Raw genomic sequence first — 25,380 nt, forward strand, 5'->3', positions numbered from 1 at the left:
ATGTCACGTGCCAGACTCTTTTTTGGAAACACTCCTGAGTATTGGGCACTAAATAAATGGCTTTTGGGTTTGAGCAGTCTCCTTTGGCTAAATCAGATATTTGGAATGCAGAGGTGCACTGTGGCAGGATAATAAATGTGACTCAGTTATCCAATAATTGGTAATGTTCCTCTGTCAATTACCCTAGACTCTGTGTTTTTCTAGAATAGGTCTTAAGACTACCAATGGGCCATTTTATAGATTTTTTTTCTTCGTTGCCTTCATGGCTTGCACCAAAGCTTATGCAAAACGGCACAAAAATAAGTTGCTCTCGGTTTATTTCATTTTCACGCATCTACTTCATGTTTTGATTACCCTGCGAGTTTAAACAGATGTGTAGAAGGTCTTAAAATTTACGCCCTTAAACAACTGTCAGAGAGAACCAGAAATGTCGTCCTCCGCTCAGATTTGCTTTCTATTTTTCAGGCAGCTTAGAAAGACTTAGAGGATCAGTTTGAGGTTTATATTTTTGCTCCTCTCTACATTATCCTCTTCACTTCTCTCAAACCTGCTCTCCTCCAAACCCTCAGACATCAGTCCGCACTGCCTCACACCCGCACAGAAACACAAGTCACGCTGAAAAGTACAACAATGCAGAGCTGACAAGGAGTGATAGCAAAAGGCTGACACTGTGAGCGGATTAGGAAGGTGATAATGTGAGCAAGGAATCTATTCTCTTTAAATAGAACTATCTTTGAGTCTTGAGGACGGTTGCAAGTTTGCAGCAGTGACGGATGGGCAAACATTTCAAATCACTTGTGATGGATAAGGGCAAAACCCATGTTTCTTATTCAGAAAAAACCAAGAAGACATTTTTTTTATTTTTTTTATTTCCTTTAATGTTTTGCCTTATGATCAGCAGCATGGCACTTGATGTCTATGAGTCATACCAGGCTCTGGTTAAATAAATTCCTGCCAAAAAAAAAGAGTAGCCCCTTGACATCTGTGGTTATTTGATATTGTGGAGGGCATTATTGGAGCTGTGGCTAAAGAGCATTTCTGATTCCACTGACACAGGTCCACAAGATACAACCTGCATAAGTGAGCAGAGCTGGAAAGCTAAAGAGCGGAGGCCACAGGTGTTCCCCTTACACTATATTCATTGTGCTGCAATCATTAATAGCAAATCCTCCAGCCCAGCCAGCTAGTGCTGAAAATAACACGAGCCATGTGCTACTTTAAAGTCAGTGCTTGTAGTTGCAGCTGATTTTCCAAATATGATTACTAAATGCTACAGCATATCAAAAAAGCAATTATCCCTGTATATATTGTCAATCACTGTAGTTGGGAGATTAAAGAGGACACTGTGCTGTTGTTGTTTTCAATTATGAGTTTACCATGTTCAAATTTTCATTTAATTACTATTCATATAATTGCTGATGTGAATGCATGTCCTCACCAGCATAAAGCTTCCATGCTCTGTGGTGTTCTTCCAGTTCCCTTTGTTCTTTTTCAGTTAAACTCTATTAAAAATAAGAAGCTCATCATGTTGAATGAAGTCAGTGCAAATGTATTTCCTAAGTAGTCTTATCTTGAAAGCCTGACAAAAAAGGAAACCTTACCATACTTTCAGTGTTTGCAAGTATGTTTGTGCACACATGTACAGCTGTTTTCAGGAGACAGTGAAAATCCTGTTTTAGATTTAGAACATGAATTTATGGTCATGAATTATTAGTGCAAAGATAAGGTATCAGTGCTGAGGTAAAACTTGTGCTGCTTATGCTATAGAATTTCCAAGGAAACACGTAATCCTTTCCTCATGCTGTTTGCTATTATGTGTGCTGGGCTAAACTATGGGAGAGACAGATGCAATAACATGTAGTAGGTGAACAGCAGGAAAAGATCAGATGTGTTAAACCTGTCCAAACAACAAGCTGAACCAAGTACATGCTGACCCGAGTGTTTTGCTCTGAAAAACAACTCCTTGTGCAAATTGTGAAACTTTCGGGGAAGCAAACGTTGCTCTGGGAATATTTTAATGGGAAAAGGATGTCACTTTGTGGAAACTTGTGCAATACTGAATGGGAATAATGGTGGAAGGAATCTAATGGGAGGTGTCTAGAGGGGATTGGTGTTCTGTGGAAACACATAAGTAGGAGATTTTGCAACTATGGTGGTTGCTTTTATATACGAAGACATTTTTTCTGTGTTTCTCTAATACGTTTTTGGTAAATGACTGCTGCCTCAGACTTAATACAGAGATCATATTTATCAATGATTTTGCATGTTTTTTCCTCTTCATTACAGCCAAAGCATAGCAGTTTTCAAAGCACGACAAAGTTTGTAGGTGATTCTTTTCAGTACACGATGAAGAGCTACTCCTAGAAACTATAAACAAGCTCTGTTTTAAGTTATATACGCTTATGTTTTGCATTATCAGTGCATGCTGGAAGTGAATGAGACACCCTTTACTTTTGCATTTAAAAGACTGCTTTCATTTTTTTTCCATCATAAAATGGGAAGTATGTCAATATCTTATTTATCCATACATGTTGCCTGCACTGATCTCTCCCTGTTCATATGCAGGCAAAGTTTTGCAGAATTCATGCTCTAAAGCATCAAACCTGTCTGATAGCAATGTCATGTGATAATGCATTCTTGTTGCTCTTTGAATTTTGTCTTTCAAGCACTGGGGATTAACAGAGCCTTTTTGTTTATGTTTCCTGGCCATAGATAACCAGTTTAAAAAAGAAAAAGAAAAAAAACACATCCATCCAGTTCCCTGTGTGAAATAGCATGACAGTGCAAAATTAATGTATGTGATTAATTAATAAAGGTGATTTCATGTTGCCTGTGATATTCTCAACAATGTTCAAGCCATTGAAAATTGATTTTTATACTACCTCAAAATGAACAGAAACTTGTGGCTGCTTACTGAAGTGAAATAATCTATGAAATGCAGGTCTGCAGTACATCCTGAATGGGCTAAAGCATGCATAAACAAATCTATCTGTGTAATTATGAAAGGACAAGGGTATGTGCATCTTTATCTTTTACAGCGAGTAGATTTTTTTTTTTCACAAGTGAGTCAGCAAGTACATAAGTTGCATGCCTTTCTATGCCTGTCTGCATGGATCGTTTGTTATATGCCAAAGTACAAAAAGCCTAAGCTGAGCCTCTTCCAATAATCCTGAATAACATGTAGCAGCAATTACAGCATGCCGCGGCATGGTATATTCAGTGGACATCTTGTCCTTTCCATCTCAGAGCTGTTCTGACAGATCATCCCTTGTGTCCACTCTATGGCTGACTGGTTTTAAGAAAAAGAAAGACGGTGCAAGTGAGAAAGACAGAAGAGTCAAGACAGAGATGGAGTGACATGTATTGCATGGCTACGTAAAGCAGACACGTACTGAACCCAGATACAGACTCAACCTCATAGCTGTTCTAAGTTGTTCTAAGTCACAGAAAAGACACAAAGCAGAATCATAAACATCAGTCAAACAAAGATGTGTGGACTGTGTTATCTCGGTTGAATATACACTATAACAAATGTACATTTTCAGACATGTTTGTTGTTTGTATGGACACAGCCATACAAATATTACCTCACTGCAACAATAAACAACCTCTACAAAATCATTGCCTAAAGCTTATGAGATCAACATTGTAAATTCTAAGTGCCCATTCCATTAAGATGGTAATTAGCCACAGCAAACTACAATATGGAGTCATCCTGAGGTGTACTCTCAACATAGGTCAGCTAAGATGCTTTCCTTCTATGTGTATGTGAATGGTGGGTGTCTAACAGTAAATGCTGTGCCCGATGCATCAGACAGGCTTCCTGGAATGTGTTATTTTAGGTTAAAAAATTCAAATTCACCACAGAACTTCTGCAGTGTTCCTGCCAAAGCTGACGCATCTCTGCTTCACTATTGTAGACCCAGACATGTTGGCATGCTGAGCAAGTCATTTGTTTTGAATTAAGTGATTTTCTGTCCGCCACTGTGCAGTGGCTGGACAGCTGATTCACAAGTGACAATGTAGCAGGAGTACCAAATCCTCAGAGGCCACCTCTGTACAGTTCAGTTCTTAATTTAACCCTTGCCATATACACTGGAAGAGAAAAAAAATGAATGTGTGCTCTGGGGAATCTTCTCGTTGAGAATCTGCTCGTTATAATTACATGTTATCACTTCGGCACTTACCAGCGTGGCTGTTAGTTAGAACAGAGAGAGACATATTTGTTCATGTGTTAAACTCTCTTCTGGAAAAGAGCTTCTTGTAGAACGTACATCATGACTCACGCCAGTTCTCCCAGATATCCAGCTGTAACACTTCTCATAAAAGCTGTGAATGAACTGTCTATTTCGTGTGGAGCCACATCAGTTATGAGAAACTGTCAAGATACAGGCTTAGACATTAAACCTCTTCTCAGAGCTATAAGCAGCTATAAACACGGTGTGTTTCATCTCAACTGTTGGAACAGCAATAATCGATCTGATGACAGCTAAAAAAACATGTTGTTTTTCTCTGCCCTGGAGGAACATGACAGAAACAAACCCTCTAAACAGACAGTTTATCACAAGACAGAACAAATAGCTAAAAATACAACACAAGCCGTTTGCTGTATGTCATGGCAAAGTCAGAGAAAAGTAAATCCTAATGCAGTGGCTGGAAAAGTGGAGACTAGAGGTCTCCAGGGGTCCCTAAAGGGTCTCCAGGGGCCACAGCAAAATGAGAAACAGTTTAATTTCACTATTATTCCACTCCCTCAATAAAAGCACAGTGGGAGCATAGTGCTCTAATCCATTCTCATTAGAGGTTTTAGTCTCCCTACTGTTGTTACACATCTAGTGCAGACAGCTATACAGCTGATTGGTCAGTTGAAGCATTGAATGAAAGAAACCATTCCTCGGAGCAAAGATAGGGACAAAGCAAGAGTGCCCGATAGCTATCTACCGGGGGGATCTCGATATTAAAAGTTTCAGGAGCTCTTCCTTTTTATATTAAGTGCCAAAGGTCTTGAGTGCTCATATAGTGTGTAGCCAGCGGAGAATAACCTTGTGAACTACGATTTGATCCATCACATCTAAATGTACTGACACAGAGCAAAATAATAATCCTTCAACCGAGGGAAGTGCTCGGAGAGATAGCCCTGTGACCCGGGTACAACTCATAAACTGCAGTGCGGCATCAGCTGTATTAATATCACACACTCGTCCCCGTGTATCCTTACACAGATGAATATTTCATTCCCAGAAACCTTCAGTGCGTGTTTTGCAAATTAAAGATGCGCTTAGAATGGCGCATCGGCTGTAATAACACATCTGCGGGGCAGCGTGGTGCATTATGATTGTGTCATATTTAAACATCTGTTTCATAACGCTAAAAAGTGCACGCTGTAGATCCACATACCGTGGGGCATTACGACAAAGCAGAATTCGTCGTGGTTAAATACTACTTCATTTTGGGGGGCAAAAGTTGAGACTTACTCACCCCTTTTGAACATTTTTGCAGGCCTAGGTGTTTTTCGTCTTATGTCCTCTGAGAATCATCTATTCTTATATTCCAGACTTGGAACTTGTGCCTTTTAGTTTTGAAGTTGATCCACAGCTTTCGTGGCTCGTCGTGCGAGTGTTAGCTGTCACTCCTCTGGATTTTCTTGCGATCCACTGTATTGAGTTGCAGTTGCAGGATGGCTGCCGCGGGATTGATAAATATTAACAAACAACAGTTTTCTATTTCATAAAGTCTGGCAGATCTGGAAATGAGGCAGAAATCACCGGGAAAGCAGACCAACTAAAAGCGTCCCCCCTCTGTCCGAAATAATGTTAACTCCAATGTGAGTGATGTCCGCAAACGCTCAGTACAGTCCGACACAGCCCCTTACAGCCAACTCCTTTCAAACCCGAATCACCGTGCAAGCTTCAAATCAGTTCTGGGGGGCAAGTCGACGGTGATCACAGGAAGACTCCGAATAAAAACCCCCACAGATATTTCAATTCAAGTGGCCAATCTCAAATTCTTCTCTCGGTGCTTCGGTGTCGTTCAAATCTCACCACATTTAAAATCTCTAATTAACATAAGTTATTTGGATTCACATTTCGCCTCTGATGTCGGATTAGCCTATAAACGTAGACTCTTCAAATCCTCCTTAATAATGTAGACTTTGATGGCGTCGCTTTTCTTAAAATCCCCCACTTTTCCGCTCTCCCCTCGTAATTATTACATTTCTGTGATCTTGTCTGTGAAGATCTCTCTCTCTCTCTCTCTCTCTCTCTCTCTGCTTTCTACCTATGGTTCAGGGCTTGCTGATGCGCTCAAGGAGGGAGAAGTATGTTACCGCCTCAGCCTCCCTCCACCGGGCAGCACACTGCTCCATCGCTCTCAGTGCCTCTGCCCCTGTCAGACACACTGCTCCCTGACACCAGCGGGCTTCGTAAAACATATGAAATGACATAAGGAGAGAAAAAAAACCCCAAAACAACAACAAAAACTTCAATCACCGACAATAATCTTAATCAGCATACAAAATGTCAGGAAAACCAGGCGATATGTTATAAAAGAAACTGATTTGCAAAGCAAATTCATCCATCCAACTGTATTATAGATAACAGACCGACCCCCCCCTCCCACACACACACACACCCACACCCTTGTATTTATTTTCTATTAATTTATATTAAATGTATATGATCTATGTATATTTTCTATTGTATATTTTCTTTTATTATTATTATTATTATTATTATTATTATTATTATTATTATTATTTCTTAATAAAATAGGTTGTAGACCATAAAATGAGTTCTATTTCATTAAATTTTATTCCCACTTCGAGTATTGGCTCTTGCTCTTTGCTATTACTGTTTAACCTGCAGTATAGAAAAGTTTTATACCGAAGTTTTCAGGTCAATCAAGTCTGGTCACCCTGTCTTCGTGTCCCGATACAGTCATTGGTCCCGATCAGCTAAATCGGTTGCATCGGTGCTCCGCTTCTCTTCACTGTTCTCTGTAATCGATTGGTTTCCCCTTTCCGTTCCTCACACGTGCGTGTGTGTTTTGGAGGAAAAGAAAGATGGCAGCGCCCTCGAGTGAAGTGCAACTTGTTCCTGCCAAAAAGCCCCCAGGTAAATATTCATTTCGTCTGTGAATTAATTAATATAGAAGAAATTCTGTTTCGCATGAGTGTTTTGTAGACATCCGGTTTCCGCGACGAAAACAGGTATGGCTATAGTACAAACAAGAAAGTGAGTAGCGCGTCCAGCTTGTATGACGTTAAGTAGATAAAAGAGGTGTTCATTATACATTTACGTGGTAAAGCATTTTGTATATTAACACTAAGCATCCCATCCACGTTCACACTTGTCGATGTGACGTCCTGAGATCGCTGCGGAGTGTCTGCAGAGAGACATTTCAGATATAGAAATTTCTCCGATGCCTTGTAATGCGTTGGGTTTATAGGTGCTGCACACGGTATCAGCCTGTGAAGGAAGGTTCTCAGTCATCCAGGTCATCGTAGTCTAAGGAGTTTGGAAAGAAAAGTGTCTGGACTTCTTTAAGTTGCGTAAAGACGTTTCACCTTCACAACTGAAGAAGCTTCTCGGATGAGAGGTGAAACGTCTTCAAGCAGACGCTTTTCTTTCCAAGCTCCTTAGACCACACGGTATCAGAGTTTACCCTTATAAATAAATGTAGATAGTTAAATGTTCGGATCAGCTGTCCAGACTTGTACTGGTCGCACTTGTGTGACTAGTGAAAGGTCTCTTAAATAGGGATAGAAATACAGCAGCAAGTTTTTGGATGTCCTCGCCTTTGTCCAACACAAGCTGAACTTCCAGCACCCGCTATGTTTGGTCGTACTGCCAGCTGGACGTATTTAGATCATGGTTGCGAATGAATAGGCCAGAAAACTCGACTCCCATTCTTCATGTCTCCTAGGTACTGTTCACTTTTCTCTGTCCTCAATGGAAAGTGTCATGAGGTAAACTAAAGGGTGTGAAGGACTGCTTCAGATAAATGAAATGCCTGTCACATTGACAATAGTTACTCCTATCCACTCAATATGTTCTTCCAGCTGGAAAGTGGAACTACTGTAAATCCGGCCCTCATTATTTTTTTCTGTGACTGAAGCACAAATGTCACAATACCAGAAATTTAGTGGACTGTACCAACACCATTATGCCATTTTCAATACTCCAAAACAAAATGATTGCCCCATGTACTTAAACAGAAACTCTTTATTAAACTGGCATTTTAAATTACTGACATGATAAGGTAATGAAGGAAGTACTGAAGTAGAGCAGGGCGATATGACCAAAAATATTTATCACGATATACATTTGAAAATTTGCGATAACGATTTAACTGACGATATAATTGACACTAGATAAAATACTTTACAACTCCACAACTTTATTAGTGCAAAAAACCCATCAATGTATTTTCACTTAAACAAGCAGCTGTTTTTTATGTGCATTAAAGTTATATAAAATGTAACACTGCTTGCTGACAGTTTAACCAAAAGGCATTTCCAGTGGAAATTGGCCGACATATCCTCAGCATAACCATGTGAACATCCACAAAACTTAAAAAGAGGTTATACACACACAATACGGTAATATTATGTTGAAGCACAGTAGTATTCAGCTGAGGCGCTACGATAGCCGTAATGCTCCGACAATCCATCAAGCGGTGCGGCTTCGTAGCTTAGCAAAGTCGTACTAAAACATTTGACAGATTTTCGCGCCGTGTACCACATAAAATCGTTTCGAGGTCAGTAAACACAACCAGAATTCATACATAATGCACACGGGATTATAAGGGCACTGACGATTTTCAGAAAATCAAAGGATTGATTTTAAGTGTGCCGTATTTTCCAAACAACACGGTAATGACGGCCCGCTAGCATGCTCTACCAAAAATAGTGCTTCGTTGTGTATCTGACGGATAAAAGCTAAACCAGTTCCACACCACTGAAGTTGCAGCATTTTTACAAACCAATTCTGGTTCATCCATTTCATTTAACGATCCACTTTCGCTCTTCTCATTCTGACGCCGTGTGTGTATAATAGGCACTGCGCATGCGCTGCTTTTACCCATATTCTATCGCGATATTTCATTTTCCTATCGTTGCCCAAAATTACACCGGTATTACCGTGAACGGTATGATATAGCCCAGCCCTATACTGAAGCACATTTTCTTGGTATATTTTAAAAACTCAACCAGCTTTTGCAGCGTACATTTGGCTGCATAATTTGCTGCACAGAGACACATTTGTTTGTAGTTCTGCTTTTGTACATATGGTGGATTGAAAACCAAACAATCAATATGTGATTAAAGTGCAGACTTTCAGCTTTCATTCAAGGCTTTTCACAAAAGTAAGGTATTAATGCTTTAGGAACCACAGTCATTTTTATACATAGTCCCCCATTTTCAGAGGCTCAAAATTAATTGGATAAACTAGCATAATTTTAAATAGAATGATTATCTTTAATACTTTTCAGTCAGTGGCTGAGATGCTCTGCTAGGACTTTGCTGCAGCCACCATCGGTTGCTGCTTGTTTGTGGTTCTTTCTGCATTCAAGTTTTTTCTTCAGTAGCTAAAAAGCGTTCTCTCTTGGGCTGAGATTAGGTCATTGATTTGACCACTGAAGAGTATCCCATTTCTTCACTTTGAGACACATCAGTATTGTTTTGCAGTATCATTGGGTCATTATCCAATGACGCTGCAAAGCAATACTGCTAGTCATTATCTGTTTGTACTGTGAAGCACTGTCTGATTGGTCTTGCAGCATTTGGCTAATACTGAGCAGGGGGTATACACTTCAGAATTCATCCTCATCCAAACAGTTTCTCTCCTTTATATTTTTCTTTTTCCATCATTCTGGTACAAGTTTGTCTTGGTTTCATTTGTGCAACGTGTTATTTTCAGAATTGTAAAGGCTCTTTTAGATGTTTTCTGAAAAAGTCTAATCTGACCTCCCTGCTGTTTGGTGTAACCAGCGGTTTACACCTTGTGTTTGTAGGCCTTGACAATGGTATGCCTACTTCTTTCAGAGTGTTTTTGACTTGGTTAGATGTTATCAAATTGTTTTTCCTTAAAAGTTTTGTCACTCATCTTGCCAAGAAGAAATTGCCTCTTCTTGAAGTGACAGATTTAAATGAAAAGTTGATGCATGACTGTACATTTTAGAGCTGTTTCATCACAGCACTAAGGTGATCACTCAGAGCAGCTTTGTATTGATTTGCTGTGACTTTTATCTTCAAGAAGATAAGTTGGTCTATTGCATGTCAGGAAAATGTTCCTACAGAATGAAAAAAAAGCTAATTTGTCACTTTAAGGCAAAAGATTTTTGCATTTTTTAAAAAATATGTCACATTTCTAACTCAATGCCAAATCTATTGTTAAAAAATGGAGGAAAATAAAGTGTTCTTTAGTATAAGGACAAGTAATAGCCAGTGTCAAAGTTGAATAATTATATGGTAATGTGGTATGTCTTGGGCCAGTGATCATTTCTTTATGTTTTTGGTGTAAGGGAGCCATATTTTATTTATTTATTTTTTTTTAAGTGGACTTGAGCAATAGTTCTCCAGGTTTTCTTTTTGAAGGTCTTTCAAAGTTTTTGTTAAGGACATTGTTCGCGTATTCATTATTTTTTTCTCTTTTGTTAAGCTACTTAACACTGACCTCTGAATCATTCAAGCATAAAAAGGGCACCAAACTCAAGCGATGAGCCAGTGTTGTGTCTATACATAACAGATATTTTAAATTCTGTTATTAGGGACTTTCCTATTAGCAGCCTGTCGCAAAAACACATTTGTTCCTGTTTCTTTAGTTAAATCTACAATAAAAAGCCAAATATAACGCGCAACACATAAAATAATATTTTCGCATTAACAAGGTGGTTCCAAAAGCACAATTAGCTGAAGACTTTGAATATCTCATCATGGAGTACAGTGTATACTCAAATGAATCTGAGGAAGTGGAGAAAAAAATGAAGATGTGGCCTAAAAACCCATCTACAATAGAAGAACAGTATCTGAAAGTCTTTAAGAAGCAGGAAAAAAACCCAGAAACACAGGACCTGAAACATCTGGCCTTTCAGTTGATCCGTCTTCACCGGAGATCCTCATCAGAAATGGAATTAGTGGAAGTGTGGTTGTCAAGAAGCCATTCTTAAGACGGGGAACAGTGCAGAAAAGGCTGAGGTGGACTGGTCTCCCCAGAGCCCGGAGCTCAACATTATTGAAGCACTTTAAAATCATCTTGAAAGAGAACTGAAAAAAGGCCGTCAACATCAGAGAAGAGCTATTTATGTCCTTCAAGAAGAGGAATAGAGGAATTCCTGAAGGTTACTTAAAAAATTACAAGAAAGCTTACCTAAAACAGTTTGGGCTGTGTCGAAGAATAGTGCTGGTCACTCCAAATATTGGCTTTCAAACCTGTTAGAAATATTTGCAGGGATTTATTAAAAAATGTTTGCATATTTCAAACAAATTGCTGCACCAATGTTACACTTTCCTAGAAAACTATAAGAAGATGAAGGGCAGCTCAAGACTTTTGGATGATACTGGACATTGTGACTATAATTCTGGCTCTAAACTTCCCCAGGTTTCAGTGTTTCTGCAAGTTCAATGAGTAATAGAAAACTAAGCTGACAAAATTCCAAACATCAGAGACCACATAATGAAACTTCTTTAAAGAACTGTTTAAAATTAAAATAAATTCTAAATGCAATGATTTGAAAATAATTAAAATACTCCATGTAATAGAAAACAGGACAAAGATATGATATCAGATTTAAGATATGCACATTTTTAATTTAATGTCAGCAACACTTTTAATAAAGTTTTTGAGAGGGGCATGTTTCCTGCTGTGTTAAATCACTTTTATTAAAAATACTCTGTAGAGACGGACTCCTGTAGTTTCTTTTTAAGGCAAAAACTGGCGTATTGCTTAACTTATAAAGTCTAGTTTTGTGATAACTTTAGTGAACTTTCTATACAGACCTAGGTACATTATATATGCTTCAGACTGTGTTCACCGCATTGCTAACAGGTCAATAATTTAACTTTCTCTTTTTAGCTCGAGGACCACGGCGGGTAGCCAATCAAATTCCAGATGAAATCCTCCAAGACCCTGAGTTACAGGAGGCAATCAAAGCCCTGCCTGCGAATTACAACTTTGAGATCCACAAGACAGTTTGGCGAGTGAGACAAGCAAAAGCTCAGAGAGGTGAGTTTCTGTTACATCCTATTTGTTTTTTTTGTTTTTTTGCATAAGCTTTTAATGGAAACAGAATCTGTAGTTGAATTCCACAATGTCACAATTCTCAGAGTACGGCTGTGCCCTCACCCAGATTCACAAATACCTAAACTGCTTGTGCTATAAGCTTTTAAAATGAGCGGCAGGCTTCTGATTTAACTACTGAATTGGGTCAGAGGTTGGATGAAGTTATTTGGAAGTAAAGGATCTGTAGCTGTCTTTTACACAGCCTGGGATTTCATAAGAGAAACGGTTCTAATATGTAGCGCAAATTATTGGTCAGCGTGAGCAGAAATGATGCTTTTCTTGATCAATATCTGTTCCATATTCTGACACGAGCAACTGTGCATTGCGGCCCTCTTTATTTTAACTGAAAAATATTTGTTTTATGTCTGTTTCATTTTATTGTCAGCTTTAACATACAACTAATATTACCTAAAGGTTTATGAAACAGTTCCACAAAGAAGATTTTTCTTTTGCTTTACTGCTGTTTTGCAAGCTTTTAGAACGTGTGGGAAGCAGAGCATTGAACATTTATATACAGAAATACCATGCATGCATGCTTTCATTCAAAATGTTGTCCCTGGGTGCATCTGTGCTTTGACCTACTTTGAAGACTTTATTGTTCAGTTGTTAATGTGCAAGATTTATACAGGTTTATCCAGTTTGGGACAAGCGAAAAAGGCTCCCTTCATCATCCACAGTTACTGTCATTAAAATCAGCATCAGTGTAGGGAACTGAAGAAAATACATCAACACAAGGTCCGCATGCCTTCAGATGTAATATACATGCTGCTGCATTTAGCTTCTCATGTGTGGGTAGCAGATTCAGGCTATGTTGGTATAAATTATAAAAATTAAGCTGGAAAAGCATCCAGCGTATGATCCTAAGTTGGATAAGCAGTTAATAAAATGGTTGGACTGTCTTCTTGAGTCTTTTATGGGTGGACGCAATAGCCTCAAAATGACATCAGATATTTGAAGGAAATTTGCAGCAGTGATATTTCTGATGATATAGGAAAAAAATACTGAACAGTGTTATTTTTTTATCGGTCAGTGCAGCTGGCAGCCAGCAGCACTTAGTAGTGCGAACAATATGAAAGTCATTGTCTGTCCTTCATTTTCAAAGAGCTCCTGTCATTCAAGCTGACCTAATTCAAAGAGTGAATCAATTACCACAAGGTGCTGGGAGCAACACCACCAGTAACGTCAACAGCAGCAGTAAGGTGCCAGTATACCTGCTGTAATGGTTGCTTCGCTCACCACCCCAACCTCGTTTTACAGTCACTTGTATTTATACCTGCTAATAAGGCGCAGGAAGCTGCTACGATATTCTCTTGAACGATAGGTGTCGCCACTCGGATAATATCGCAACATAAGTTCTGATATAAGAGGAGAAGTAATCAAAACTAGAAGCCAAGACTTTGTTGAGTGTTTTTTCACTCTGATCAGCTCTGGTGTCATTAAAATGGTGGTAAAAACTGACATGATCGTACACTTGTGTCTTCCACCTAGCTGTGGCAGCCATAGTGCAATGCACCAGGTTACAAAAATCGAGAGGTGCATAATGGCCCCATTAAATGATAGTAGTGGTGATTCAGCATAGTCAAATATGAGAACAAAAGTAGCCTAGGTCATGTTTTCCCTGGAAATTTTAAGTAAATGTATAACTGCTTAACGCTTCAACTATAACTAAAGTAAGTAACTCGTTAGGAGAATGCACAGTATTGTCACATCATAAAACTGAGAAATATTTCTGCCTGTGATTTTGTAGCTTGGGTTGAACTTTTTAACCAGTTGCTTAAAGCCCTGCTTTTCCATCATGTAACCAAATCTGTAATCTCCATCCACATTTGCTCTTCCTGTCATATGGAGTAATTTGCAAAGCATTGTGCTCTGTTGGAGGCTGATGAAGTAGTTCCCTTTTTACGAAGTTTTTATTGGAGGCTGAAACAGAGCTCTCGCTCTTAGATATGTCTAGGCTCGTGTCATTGTTGCGTACTATAGAACATGACACATGGCATTGCTATATCATTGATATCACCTATATATCATATAAATATTTATATTATCGCAGACGGTATGACATTGCACACCTCTGCTTTTGCTTCTTCCTGACCATCTTTACCCTTGATTCTGTTATAAAAGTGTAATGTTGTAAGCGCATGTCAATAAAAGAAGGATGCCGTGTGAAAAGTGGTGCTGGGATCAAAGATAGGGATTTAAGTTTCTATTAAAAATATGGTTTAAACAACTTGCAAAAAATTACATTCTAGTTTATTTGCATTTGACAGGGTGTCTGAACTTTTCATAAACAGCAGTTGTAGATACATTCAGTTCTATCAATGCTTATTGGTTTAGCAACAAATCTAATGGTAAGGTTTTTATTTTTTGTTTTCCTGAAAATGCAAATTGTGCTTTGTGTGCATTGTACTCTATTCAAATTTACATGAGTTGCTGCACACAGACAATTTAGAGATTAAGATTGCAAGTCAAAAATATCAGTACTTTTTTCTCTTACATACTTTCACATACAGACTTGTGTTTTTACCCTCATGCATTGCTGCATGTATAGTCTGACTTTTCCTGATGCCATTTTTTTCTGGTGCAGCGGCATAGGAATAATGTGTCAGTATTTGCTTCCAGCCTTAAAAAAAGATCTTTCACTAATATATGTGTCAAAATGTGTATTTTTTCTACTCCTTCATGCCTTGGGTAGTAGTATGCAGATGGCATGCCAAGAGGATAGTTTTTTTTTTTTGTCCCTGTGGGGAGTGTTTGTTTTATTGCAGCCTGCTTTCTTTGCTTTTTCTGTTATGCGACTTCTTTTTATCAGAGCTTCTGTCTCTGAACTGAAAACTCACCTCATCACCCCAGTCTCTCTTTGTTCCTCTTTGTGTCCATCTGTTTCTTTGTCTTCCTTTGAACTCTGCAGTGGTCTCATAGTCTTCTGTTAAAACTGAGAACTGAGCATCATACCATAAAATTTTATTTTGGTTCCCCAGCCTCTTTTTTTTTTTTTTTTTTTAAATCTAATCTATTATGCAATTTTCAGAACATTTTCGTTCTTCAGCAACTTTGGCTGTTGGCTGTCTTCTATCATAATTACATCATACATTCAATGAAAATAAAGGCAAGTGAACAATTTAGTTTTTCAGCAACTTTAACTTCTGCTGTTGCGATTGCATCATCCGTTCACTTAAAATAAAGACCCAAAAAAGTAATAACAGGTAATATTAACTTGGGTGACTTGAGGCAACTATGTCTTTGGTGTTGAATTTCAAGTATTATATTTATACAATTAAATGGATAAGAATAGTTCATTTTCTAACTTTGATTAGGAAATGAATTGAAGCTGATGATTTATTGCTCAGTATAAATTAACTCCTGTATGTGGATTATTTGTGGTAATTATTTTTGCATTGTGTTAAATGTGATTTTTGATGGCGTAGAACACTAGTTTCCATGTCAATAAACATGTAAAAAAGCCAGAGATAATTAAATGAGTACATTTGACATTTTCTTTTTGATGTTTGCTTGAACTACAAGAATTAAGTTCTATGTGAAGCATTTAACACCATCTTTTAGTTTCGACAGTAATCCTCCATGTTGCAGTTAGAGGCACGATCAAGCAAAATAGGATAATATCTTAAAGCTAATAATCCTGGTTTCATTGCAGTCATTAATTTTCTAAACTTTAAAATTGGGTTATGAATTATCTTTGAATTATAATCACAAACAATGTTAGCTTCACATCCAGCTAATGTGGAATTCATGGTACTGTGTTTCTGTCTGTTTGTATTTGCCTACACAAAGACAAGGATTATATGTATGTAAACTGGTCCTTCAGAAAGATAACAGCACATAACCCAACAGGAATTATGCTATGGGCAGCGTAGCAGGTTAAAAAGTGGGCCTGGGCAGCAAAAGGAGCATAGGTCACCACCTAAAGAGAGAAATGTAAAAAATCTGATATCCAAGAACAGCGTGAGAAGCTTCATGACTCCAGCGGACATTTTACATTGTTTTAACTTGAGCTCTTTGTATGTTATACCTGTTGTCTTTTCTGTGGCTCGCTGAAGGACCAACAATTGCAAAAGCGAGAGGATTCAAAATTCAAAAAGCCTTTAAAATTCTTTTTGTACATCTCTGTCCACCTTTTTCTACATTCTCCGTGAAAGTTGTTGGGTAGTAGTGATTGAAGTCAATAGTGAGCATTTGTATTTCTTTATCTATGAAGATGGGCAACTATAAAACACATTATTAGGTGTCAATGATCAGAAACTCCTTAAAGCGCCAGTATACAGTCTGCATTGGTCGCTTTGTGCACTGTTGCAACATCATAACGCAGTCACTTTTATTAATGTCCGCTGTTCAGACACAGGAAGCCGCAGTATTGAACTAAGGAGTTTTTTGAGGTCTTTAGACACATCTGTCACTAGTTTTCCTACGAGGCTTCTTCTCTACTAAATGGCTCTCTTTGAAGATCATACGTCTCACTCCAGTTCTTGACACTTGGATATGCTGTGATGACTTTGTATGTCCATTGCTTGCTTTGTGAACAATTCTTTTTCTCAAGTCTAAACTAATTTCTTCTGCTTTTGGCATAATGCTTTCTCAAGTGAAAGCTCAAACCCTTTATCTTCCCATTTACACACAGTATAATCTTCAGTTTTAACTTGATTTTCCAAGCTTGTGTATTGCAAAATTAAATCACATCATTATACAGCAGTGGTCTGTGCTACGGCTCAATAAAAAGGTTAATTTTTTTATTGTCTGCAAATAAAAACACTTAATACTTTATGAAAAAAACACTTTTGAACAAATGTTTGCAAACAAACTACATTAACTGAGCTGCAATAGTGATGTGAGAATGTATTGAGAGTGAAACAGAGGAAAATTGAGGCTAGGTTTTTGGAGGTCTCTTTGCAGCCTTGAGGGTATAAACATAAAGGTACAGGACAATTCAGGGCCATCTTAAGCAGGCCTAGGTAAAAGCTTAATCAAAAAAAGGATTTTTAACTTCATGATTTGGTATTTGCTTTCCAAACCTAAACTGGACCTGGTTCAACAGGAGTGGGGCCGGATAGCTGAAGCAGTCACCTCTTATTGTACTACTGAAAACTCCAATATGGATCAATGAAGACTTTTTGGCCTGGTTTTTAAAGAACAAGCAAAGAAACTGGAAACAAATAGCAGAAATATGATTCATCTTTCTATGTAGTTTCTTTTAGTGCTCCAGCTGCAGCATTTTTGGATTAATTAGAGGCCACTCAAATAGCTCTTGGTCATCATTAGAACAAGGAATTACAGTAGTTCAGACTAGAAAAGAAGAATAATTTTCACAAGATGCTCCCAGAATTCACAATGTTGCAGGAATAAAAAGTCTAAAGAGTTTAACCCTTTATCCCCCTAGTATCAAACTGGTCACGCCAACTTATTTTGTGATTTTTGGCTGTAAAATTGCAAAATAATTCTCATCTTTTAGGAATATACATTTTCTCTCGAGCCAAGAGTCTGACATCTGACAAGGGATTTAAAAAGAAGTATTTGAAATAAATCATTTCAGTGTAAGGAAGTCATCTACAAGTGATGCACATTTCAAATAAAGGACAATTTGTCCAGGGCATTTTGATGAGTGGAAAAGTCTCAGAAAAATCCCAAATTTAATCAGTGGATCTGCAGGTATGCTCGGAACTGTTGTTGTCACAGTGGATGAGCCCATAATCGTAAAGAGATTTTGCCTGTTAAGCTGAATTCAAGGCATACCGGGAAATAGAAAAGCTGCTGGACATTTATGTAAAACACCAGCATGAATCCATTTGTGCTGGAAGTGACTTTGGAGGATAAAGATATTCTTTTTTACTTGATCTATTGATATCATTGTTGAATTAATGACTAAATTAGATATTTATATTTGTTTCTGTTTGGCCCAGATATTTTAAAGTAGACAACAATATCAAGGTGATATACCTATTTTTTTTGTTACTGTAGGCAAGTTCATTTCTAGAGAATTGTTTGGCAATTAGTTTTTGTTTAAAAGTTTTTTTTAATTCTTTCCCCAATTAAAAATGTTTGTTTTAAATACTAAATACAAAATAAATGCCCACTTAAAGTACAAGATGTCCATTTCTTCTGTGTGAACAGTTTGTGCCTTTATTGAAGGGATGACACAGAGTTCTCACACAGAGGAATTGTGCTCATTGTGTTTAAATTCAATGTCTCTTTCTGTCTTCCATTTACTCTTCACACACTTAGACAATTCACACACCTGTAGGTATAAATGAATCTGGGGAATTCCCAGAAAAATAAACCATTCTGCTACTACAACTCCAGTGGTGTCTCACTACAATAAAGCAGCAGTAAAACGTAAGCAGTCTTAAGAGTTGCACTTTAAATACAGTTTACATAAATTTAATGACTTACAGCTCTCGATAGTACAAGAAATTACAGCTTTAATAATTCTGAAACCATATCATTTGCCGAGGACCATGCCATTGTGCCCAAGGTTCTGGTTAACAGTACTCCATCTTACAATGTAGCTACTTGGGTTGTCATGGTAAACCGGTAATATCTGCTAAATCAACACTGCTTAGCTAGTCAAAGTGAAAACCAAGATGCTCTCTGTGGGCTGAGGTTGTAGCACAAACTTAAATTAATTAATTGTTTATTGTGAAATATAAGAATAGCTGCTCAAATTATGACAAACCTCATACCCACATACACCCACATAGTTAGTCATTCCCACATCATCAATCATCAATGGAAGACACTCTTAGTACTGCTGACCACTGCGCCAATAGAGGGCAGATCACACAAATCAGTCACCAGATTAATCACTTACTATGTATATAGATTATTACAATTTATGTTGTAACTATCAGTCAACAATAATGACTTTATTTTTTATGCTTAATCTAAGCTTTACATACCTCATCTTAATCTAAGATATGTAAAACTGTACCAGTAAAAGTGCTATTTCAATATGAAGTGAGCATATATTTTTCATAAAAGTAGTATATATTTTTTTTGATAGACTTTTCTAATAAATTGAAAGTCAGAGGTGTTAAAACTCATGAAATAACTTTATTATGTTGCCTATTTTTAATACTACTCATCTTGGAATTTAACATTATACTGTACAGATAGAAACACAGGGACATCTCATATAATCACATGTATACAAAAGGTGTTTTTGTTATGGGATAAACCCAGTCTATGGTGTGTTTTTATCCTTCTGGTCAGGTCTGTCGTTGTGAAAACTTCATGTAATCTTTGGCTTTGTTCGTTCTCTCTGCCATCCACTGATAAATTGGTCTTTCCAGCACTTTTGCAGTTTGCCTCCTGCTTTTGATTGTTAACATAATCCCACATGTAGCTTTTTGGTTACCTGTGCAGCCATTAGTGTTGCAACAATAGGTATACAAAATTAGATGATTGTTGATTGACATTTTATGCATAAATCAGAGGTTTGCTTTCTTTCTTATTGAGAAAGTTAAGAAAGGGGCATGCATATATGAACTGCATTTTTATTTAGCCTTTTAATATACTTATTTGATCGCTTATAATGGCCATATGGTTGGGTTGTTACTCTTATTTGGTCAAGAATGTCCAAATGAGAGCAAGAGGGAAGTGGCAGGATTTTGTCTTTATGTAACACAACAACATGCATTCACACAGCCTAACACACCTCTTCCATCTGACTCACCTTTCATTTGATGGAGTAGATGGAGAAAGCTCTTTGTTTCTGTCAGCTGTGGCAGAGGTGTGGTCTGAAACCTTTCTCTGTTAATAAACTTGGCCTTTCCTAGGTAATGACCTGCCTCTCACCGTCTGCATGACACTTGGTGATCCCTTAACCTTTCATCAGTAAGAACTTCTCTGACTCTTTCTCTTTAGAACTGCTCTATCTATCACTCCATCTCATGACTATTCACCTTCAACCTCCTCGGTCTTTTATTTGTCCCAGCTTTTATTGTTTAATGCCGTCGCTGGTGCCGAAGTCTTGAAATGGTTTCAGGGCTAGTCATCTGAAAACATTTCTACGCTGAATTCAATGTCTTCGAGTTGTAATTCTCCACTGAGACATTGATGGATTTATTGAACTAAGGTGTGACAGAGTTTGACGGGAAGAAAATGTCACGGTTGATTGAAATAACGCCTTTGTTCCCAGGTACCCGCTCAGTGTGTCAGACTTGGTGGCAGAGACTTCACACTGAACTGTTGAAACCTTGTGCCTGCATGTCTGTAATATTAACTTCCACAAAAGGTATAAATAAAAAAGAAAACAACTGACAGGAGATATTGCTAGTATACAAACAGTGTAGACTAATAAAGTCCCAAACAGCAAACTACTGTAGCCAACCCGTGTTTCAGATTTTTCAGACAGGCAAACACACACAAAAAAATCCTTTGTTACCATCACAGGTACACATTTTTCCTGATTTTTAGAATATCTATACGCAAGTCAAGTCTTTTAGCATCACAGTCAGCCTTTGCTGTAATATTCAAGTGTTGATGGCTGGTCAGCAAATAGAAAATTGGTTTCCAAGCATCTTGATAACTGATTAAATGTTTACATCCTTTATCCAGACAAACTGTCGGCTTCTCGACTCATTTTTTTTTTAATCACTGAAAATTGTTTCTCTTTGAGTTTGGTTCTGCTGAAGTCAGCATGTTAGCTTTTTTGCTTTGTGGGGAAATGACAGGATTAATGTAACTGGAACATCATTGGATTCTTAGTGAATTATGTAGGAAACGTACTGCAAAAACACCACAGCCTGTTTGTCAAGAAATCCCAGTTTCAATTTGTAGTTACTTTGTTTTCCAAGTAAATCCAAGTATATTTGCCCTGTAACCAGTAATCTCAGTACACAACTGTTTCTGATATAGCTGGCAAGTGGCTGGGATGTATTTTGAATATAAATGTTGTGTTGTTTAAAAAAATGATAAAAAATTTGTATATTGGTGTCATAGTTTTTTAACATTAAAAAAAGTGTCACAAAAACGAATATAATTGACATTTTATTGATTTTTATGCTTTTGCTTCTTAGGTTTGGTATATTTCTTGTTTAAAAGCTCACAAAATGTTCATTTAAGCTAATTTATTTCAGTCCAATTTGGACTTAGGTCTAGTGTGATGTCCAGTCATCATTATTGAGAGAACAAAAAAACACTTGCCTATGACAGAGTACATTTAATAAAATTGTCTGCTTTCTAGTGGCTAAGAATCTCTCATATAACACTGATTTCTCTTATTTTTTTGAATGAATATGCATAAAGGAGTTTCATTTCACTGATTGCAGCCAGAGAGCAGTTTAAGAAGAGGGGAGAAAAAAAAAAGCTCAGAGATTTAAATGAGACACTAGGCACTTTGGCAAATGTTGCCCTATCATCTCAGGTGGTTTAGCATATCAGTAGAAGTATCAGTGCAAATTAACTGATTCAGTTTATCTTCAGTGCTTGTGAGTGCGAGTGTTTTGCTTGCATTTGGGAGTAAATTTAATGTGTGCAAACAAATACTCGACTTAAAAGTATTAAAAATATAAAACTCCACCAGTCTTTCTCTCTCTTTAAAAAAAAAGAAGAAGAGAAATGGTTAAAAACACAAAAACAAATTGCCGATCATTCGTGTCATAAGTTTCCCCTTTATATATGTCAGCCTTCGCGCTCATACACATATTTGCAGACAGCAAATACACAGCATTGTGGTATAGACAGTGAATCCAAGTAAGGAATGCAGGTGAACATAAAGATATTGTTTTGCTGGGGTAAAAAAATAACCTCAGGCCATGTAAAAATGAGAGCCTTTGTAAGTAAAAAAGCCTTAAAGAGAGTTATTTATCACAACACCTGTTCAAGCATCAACCTGTAGAAAAGTGATGTTTCTTTTCTTCAACCAGTCCTATCCACCCACCTTGTGGGGAAAAAAAAAGAAAAGCTCTAGTAGCAGGCCATGAGCTGCAGAGACAGACCTGTGGTTATTGGTTTGGACTATATTTTCAACAACCTGTCACCCACTAAAATAAACCAAGAGCACTACTGTGGAAAGAGGACAAATCCTATGAAATGTCACTGTTTGCTGTCAGTGGAGCACTCTGAACCAGAAGCAGCAGCTATGTATAGCTGTACAGTTGAGAAAGTATCAAATAACATGTTGTCATCCCTATAATGCAAGCATGTAACTTTTCTATTTGTTTTCTTTCTCCGGTCTCTCTCCAGTTGCTTTGCAGCTTCCAGAGGGCCTGCAAATGTTTGCCTGCACCATCAGTGACATCATTGAGAGGTAAGCCGCATTAAAAAAAAAAAAGTGATTTCATACTTTGATTGCTTGAAAGATAATTTCAATCTCAGACTTCCCACCAATATGTTGTGTTGTGGTTTTAAAAGCCATTCTAACTTTGCACTGTTATAATTTGCACTTATTTGCCCCAGGCAGCTACTTTCTGTGTTCACGTTTCTGTCAGATTTGAGAACATATTTAGATGGATTTGTTTGGAAAGCTGCAGTTAGCTTATTTAAAGCCTAAAATTATCTCTATAGGTTTTAGGGAATAAATGCCTAAATTGTGCTTCGATAAACCATCACAGTGGACTTTAAATGGAATAATCAAGATGGTGGAATTTCAGTTAGCCATTGCTTTTTTTTGTCTATAATTTGTCCTATTTCGTTTGAGCCTCTGTAGATGGTGGACCATGTAAACATAGCTATAATTGTAGTTCATGTGGTGGAGAAAGGTCAAAGTCTCTACTTCAGTCACATCCTGTTTGATTTGAAATCCCCTGTGGTGATACAGAGAGGCAAAACAAAACAAGTGTCATTGTCAAAGTACTTACGCACCAATGTGTAGATGTTCACACTCTGTTTTGTGTGACTCCTTATTTCTCTACATCAAAGTTTTAGAAAGCAAAGTTAGCATGACACTGAGGCCCACTGTAACCACATTATTAGAAAATATCCATACATCCTCTTCCACTTACAGCTGGTGTAGAAACCAGCATCATGACCACTTGGTATTGGAGAGCAACAGCCTTATCATAATTCCCCACCTTTGACTCAATCAGAGATTCTAAGGAAAATGCAGCATTACTCAGGTTTAGGACAGAGCAGATAACAGCTTCCCTTGCTCATAGCCCACAGCGGAGGAGGGAAGCGATATTATTCTTGTTAATTACAGTGCGTTTCAGCCTGCATATTCCCTATTACACACCAGCACTCAATCACACAGACACCACAACTTTTTTTTCCCCCATCCATCCCACAGTGAGCAGTGCTTCAGCAATAATGTCCACCAGACCTAACAGTTTGTCTTTGAAGCTACCCTGTGGTTTACCCTGCTCTCTGCTAAATAAAATTGGTTATTCAGTGTTTAGGAAAACACAAATCATAAAGCGCACTCGAGTGAGAGCACTGCTTTGGAATTTGTTAGTATAAGTGTCTTCTTTAAGAAAATGGCTGTTATGATTAAACACCCAGAGTGGATTCCTTTCATATGTATTTAGCCAGTGGCAGCTTCATTATGTGATGGGCAAGATGAAGAATAGTTGTAGGATTTACCATAAATATTTCAGGCAGGGTGCACCATTATTATGGTTTTCATAATTAGACGTGCTTTATATTATTATGGCAAAAAACACTCTGCTAAAATGTGTTTCTGCTTTACGTCGTTTCCATTTTCTCTTCTGACACCATCATTTTTGTTCATCTTTTCTCCTGCTGTATCATTCTTCCTCTATCCAGACTCCTGTTTTATCTTTCTGTCACTCTCTTTACAGACATTTCTTACTTTTTTATCACAAGAAAGATGATAGTGAAGTTTTGATGATAGGATCTGATCTTATCAGTCGTATTGCTATCGGACTGAGAGCTGCTACTGTGTGCTTCATGAAATTTAAACCACACAGTTATATAGTCCACAGTTATATGTTCAAGTTATGACTGTTCATCATAAATCTGCTAAATCGGCCACATCTCTTCTAATGAGAGCAATTAGAAGACACTAATTGCTTTTTCTCGCTGTCTTCTACCTCGTTCTCCATCTCTTGTGCCTGTGTATTTTTCACCCCCTCCTCACCATCCACATTTGTCTTCCAGGCTGCAGAGTAGAAGATGGTTCTCACGGTTTTCCTTCATTAGGTTCTGCGCTATAGTTTCCCTCCCTCCAGAGACTTTTTCTTCTGTCTCTGCTGTCTTAGTAAGAATTTCAGCTCCATACTTTCCAGATTTAACAGATGGGTTCTTTGATTACTGGATGAACATCAGAGCCTGCTCAAAGTACTGAGTATCTGCCATCTTTCCAACAGATTGACAAGTTGACAAGTATCATTTGAGTGCATCGACTTATTTTGACATAGTCTTCTCTGCAAAAAAAAAAAAAAAAAAAAAGCTCTCAACAATGCTCATCCATGTTGGTCACAAGGAGCCCTACAACTGTGGTTTTGTCTTAGAATTCAAGGTTATTGCAGTTGGACTTCTATTTTTTTGGCCATTATTTGTAGTGGTCAGGTACTACAAGTCTACAAATCACTCTTGTGCACATGCCCGACATGCCGTTAACGTCACATTGCAATGAGTTTACATTTACATTTCACATTTCTTTTTCTGTTAGGTAGAGTAAATATGATGGATAATCTTCATATTTACAAAACTCGGGTTAAATTGTTCACTTCTGTTGGGAACAATGACCAGAATTCATGAAAAGTTGTGAAGAATAGGTACTGTTTTGTTTTGTTTTTTTAACTCTGACTTTTTTAATATCTCATTTCACCCCGAGAGCCAGGGCTTAGCAGTGGCTGACTCATAAGTACAGAGCCACCATGAATCTGTCAGTTTTTCTATGTCTAAATAGGAAACTGGTGATTCCCAGAAGTCATTTAATAGCACACAAGAAGTCCACTTCCCTATATTGTGATATCCTGATCTGGCTGACTGAGAATCTTCCTAGACATACTTTGTTTTAATTATGCGATAGCCACAAGGCTTTTTGGATCAAACAATTAATCTAGGAACCGTCATCGGAGGGCTCCTTAGGGTATAATCTTTGATCCTGGTGTGTGGATACTCTGTATAGTAATTGGAGCATTTGTAAGGTGGCCATGGTTTAACTCTTTTTACTGCAGCAACAACCTTG

General features: G+C 37.7%; 2 protein-coding genes across 2 annotated transcripts in view; one reads left to right on the forward strand and one right to left on the reverse strand.

Moving 5' to 3' along the window:
* rtn4rl1b (reticulon 4 receptor-like 1b) overlaps window positions 1–6,302 on the reverse strand; it is a 144,522-nt gene extending 138,220 nt beyond the window's left edge. The window contains exon 1 of the mRNA XM_039622261.1: window positions 5,479–6,302. Coding sequence (XP_039478195.1) covers window positions 5,479–5,491 — 13 coding nt within the window. The 5' untranslated portion in view covers window positions 5,492–6,302. The remainder of the gene's footprint in view (window positions 1–5,478) is intronic.
* Window positions 6,303–6,988: 686 nt separating this feature from the next.
* The window catches only part of dph1 (diphthamide biosynthesis 1), a 63,070-nt gene continuing 44,678 nt past the window's right edge, over window positions 6,989–25,380 (forward strand). The window contains exons 1-3 of the mRNA XM_031759802.2: window positions 6,989–7,112; window positions 12,072–12,221; window positions 22,473–22,536. Of these exons, the coding sequence (XP_031615662.1) occupies window positions 7,061–7,112; window positions 12,072–12,221; window positions 22,473–22,536 (266 nt within the window). The 5' untranslated portion in view covers window positions 6,989–7,060. The remainder of the gene's footprint in view (window positions 7,113–12,071; window positions 12,222–22,472; window positions 22,537–25,380) is intronic.

Source organism: Oreochromis aureus, linkage group 14 (genome assembly GCF_013358895.1).
Source record: "Oreochromis aureus strain Israel breed Guangdong linkage group 14, ZZ_aureus, whole genome shotgun sequence".
Lineage (NCBI taxonomy): Eukaryota > Metazoa > Chordata > Actinopteri > Cichliformes > Cichlidae > Oreochromis > Oreochromis aureus.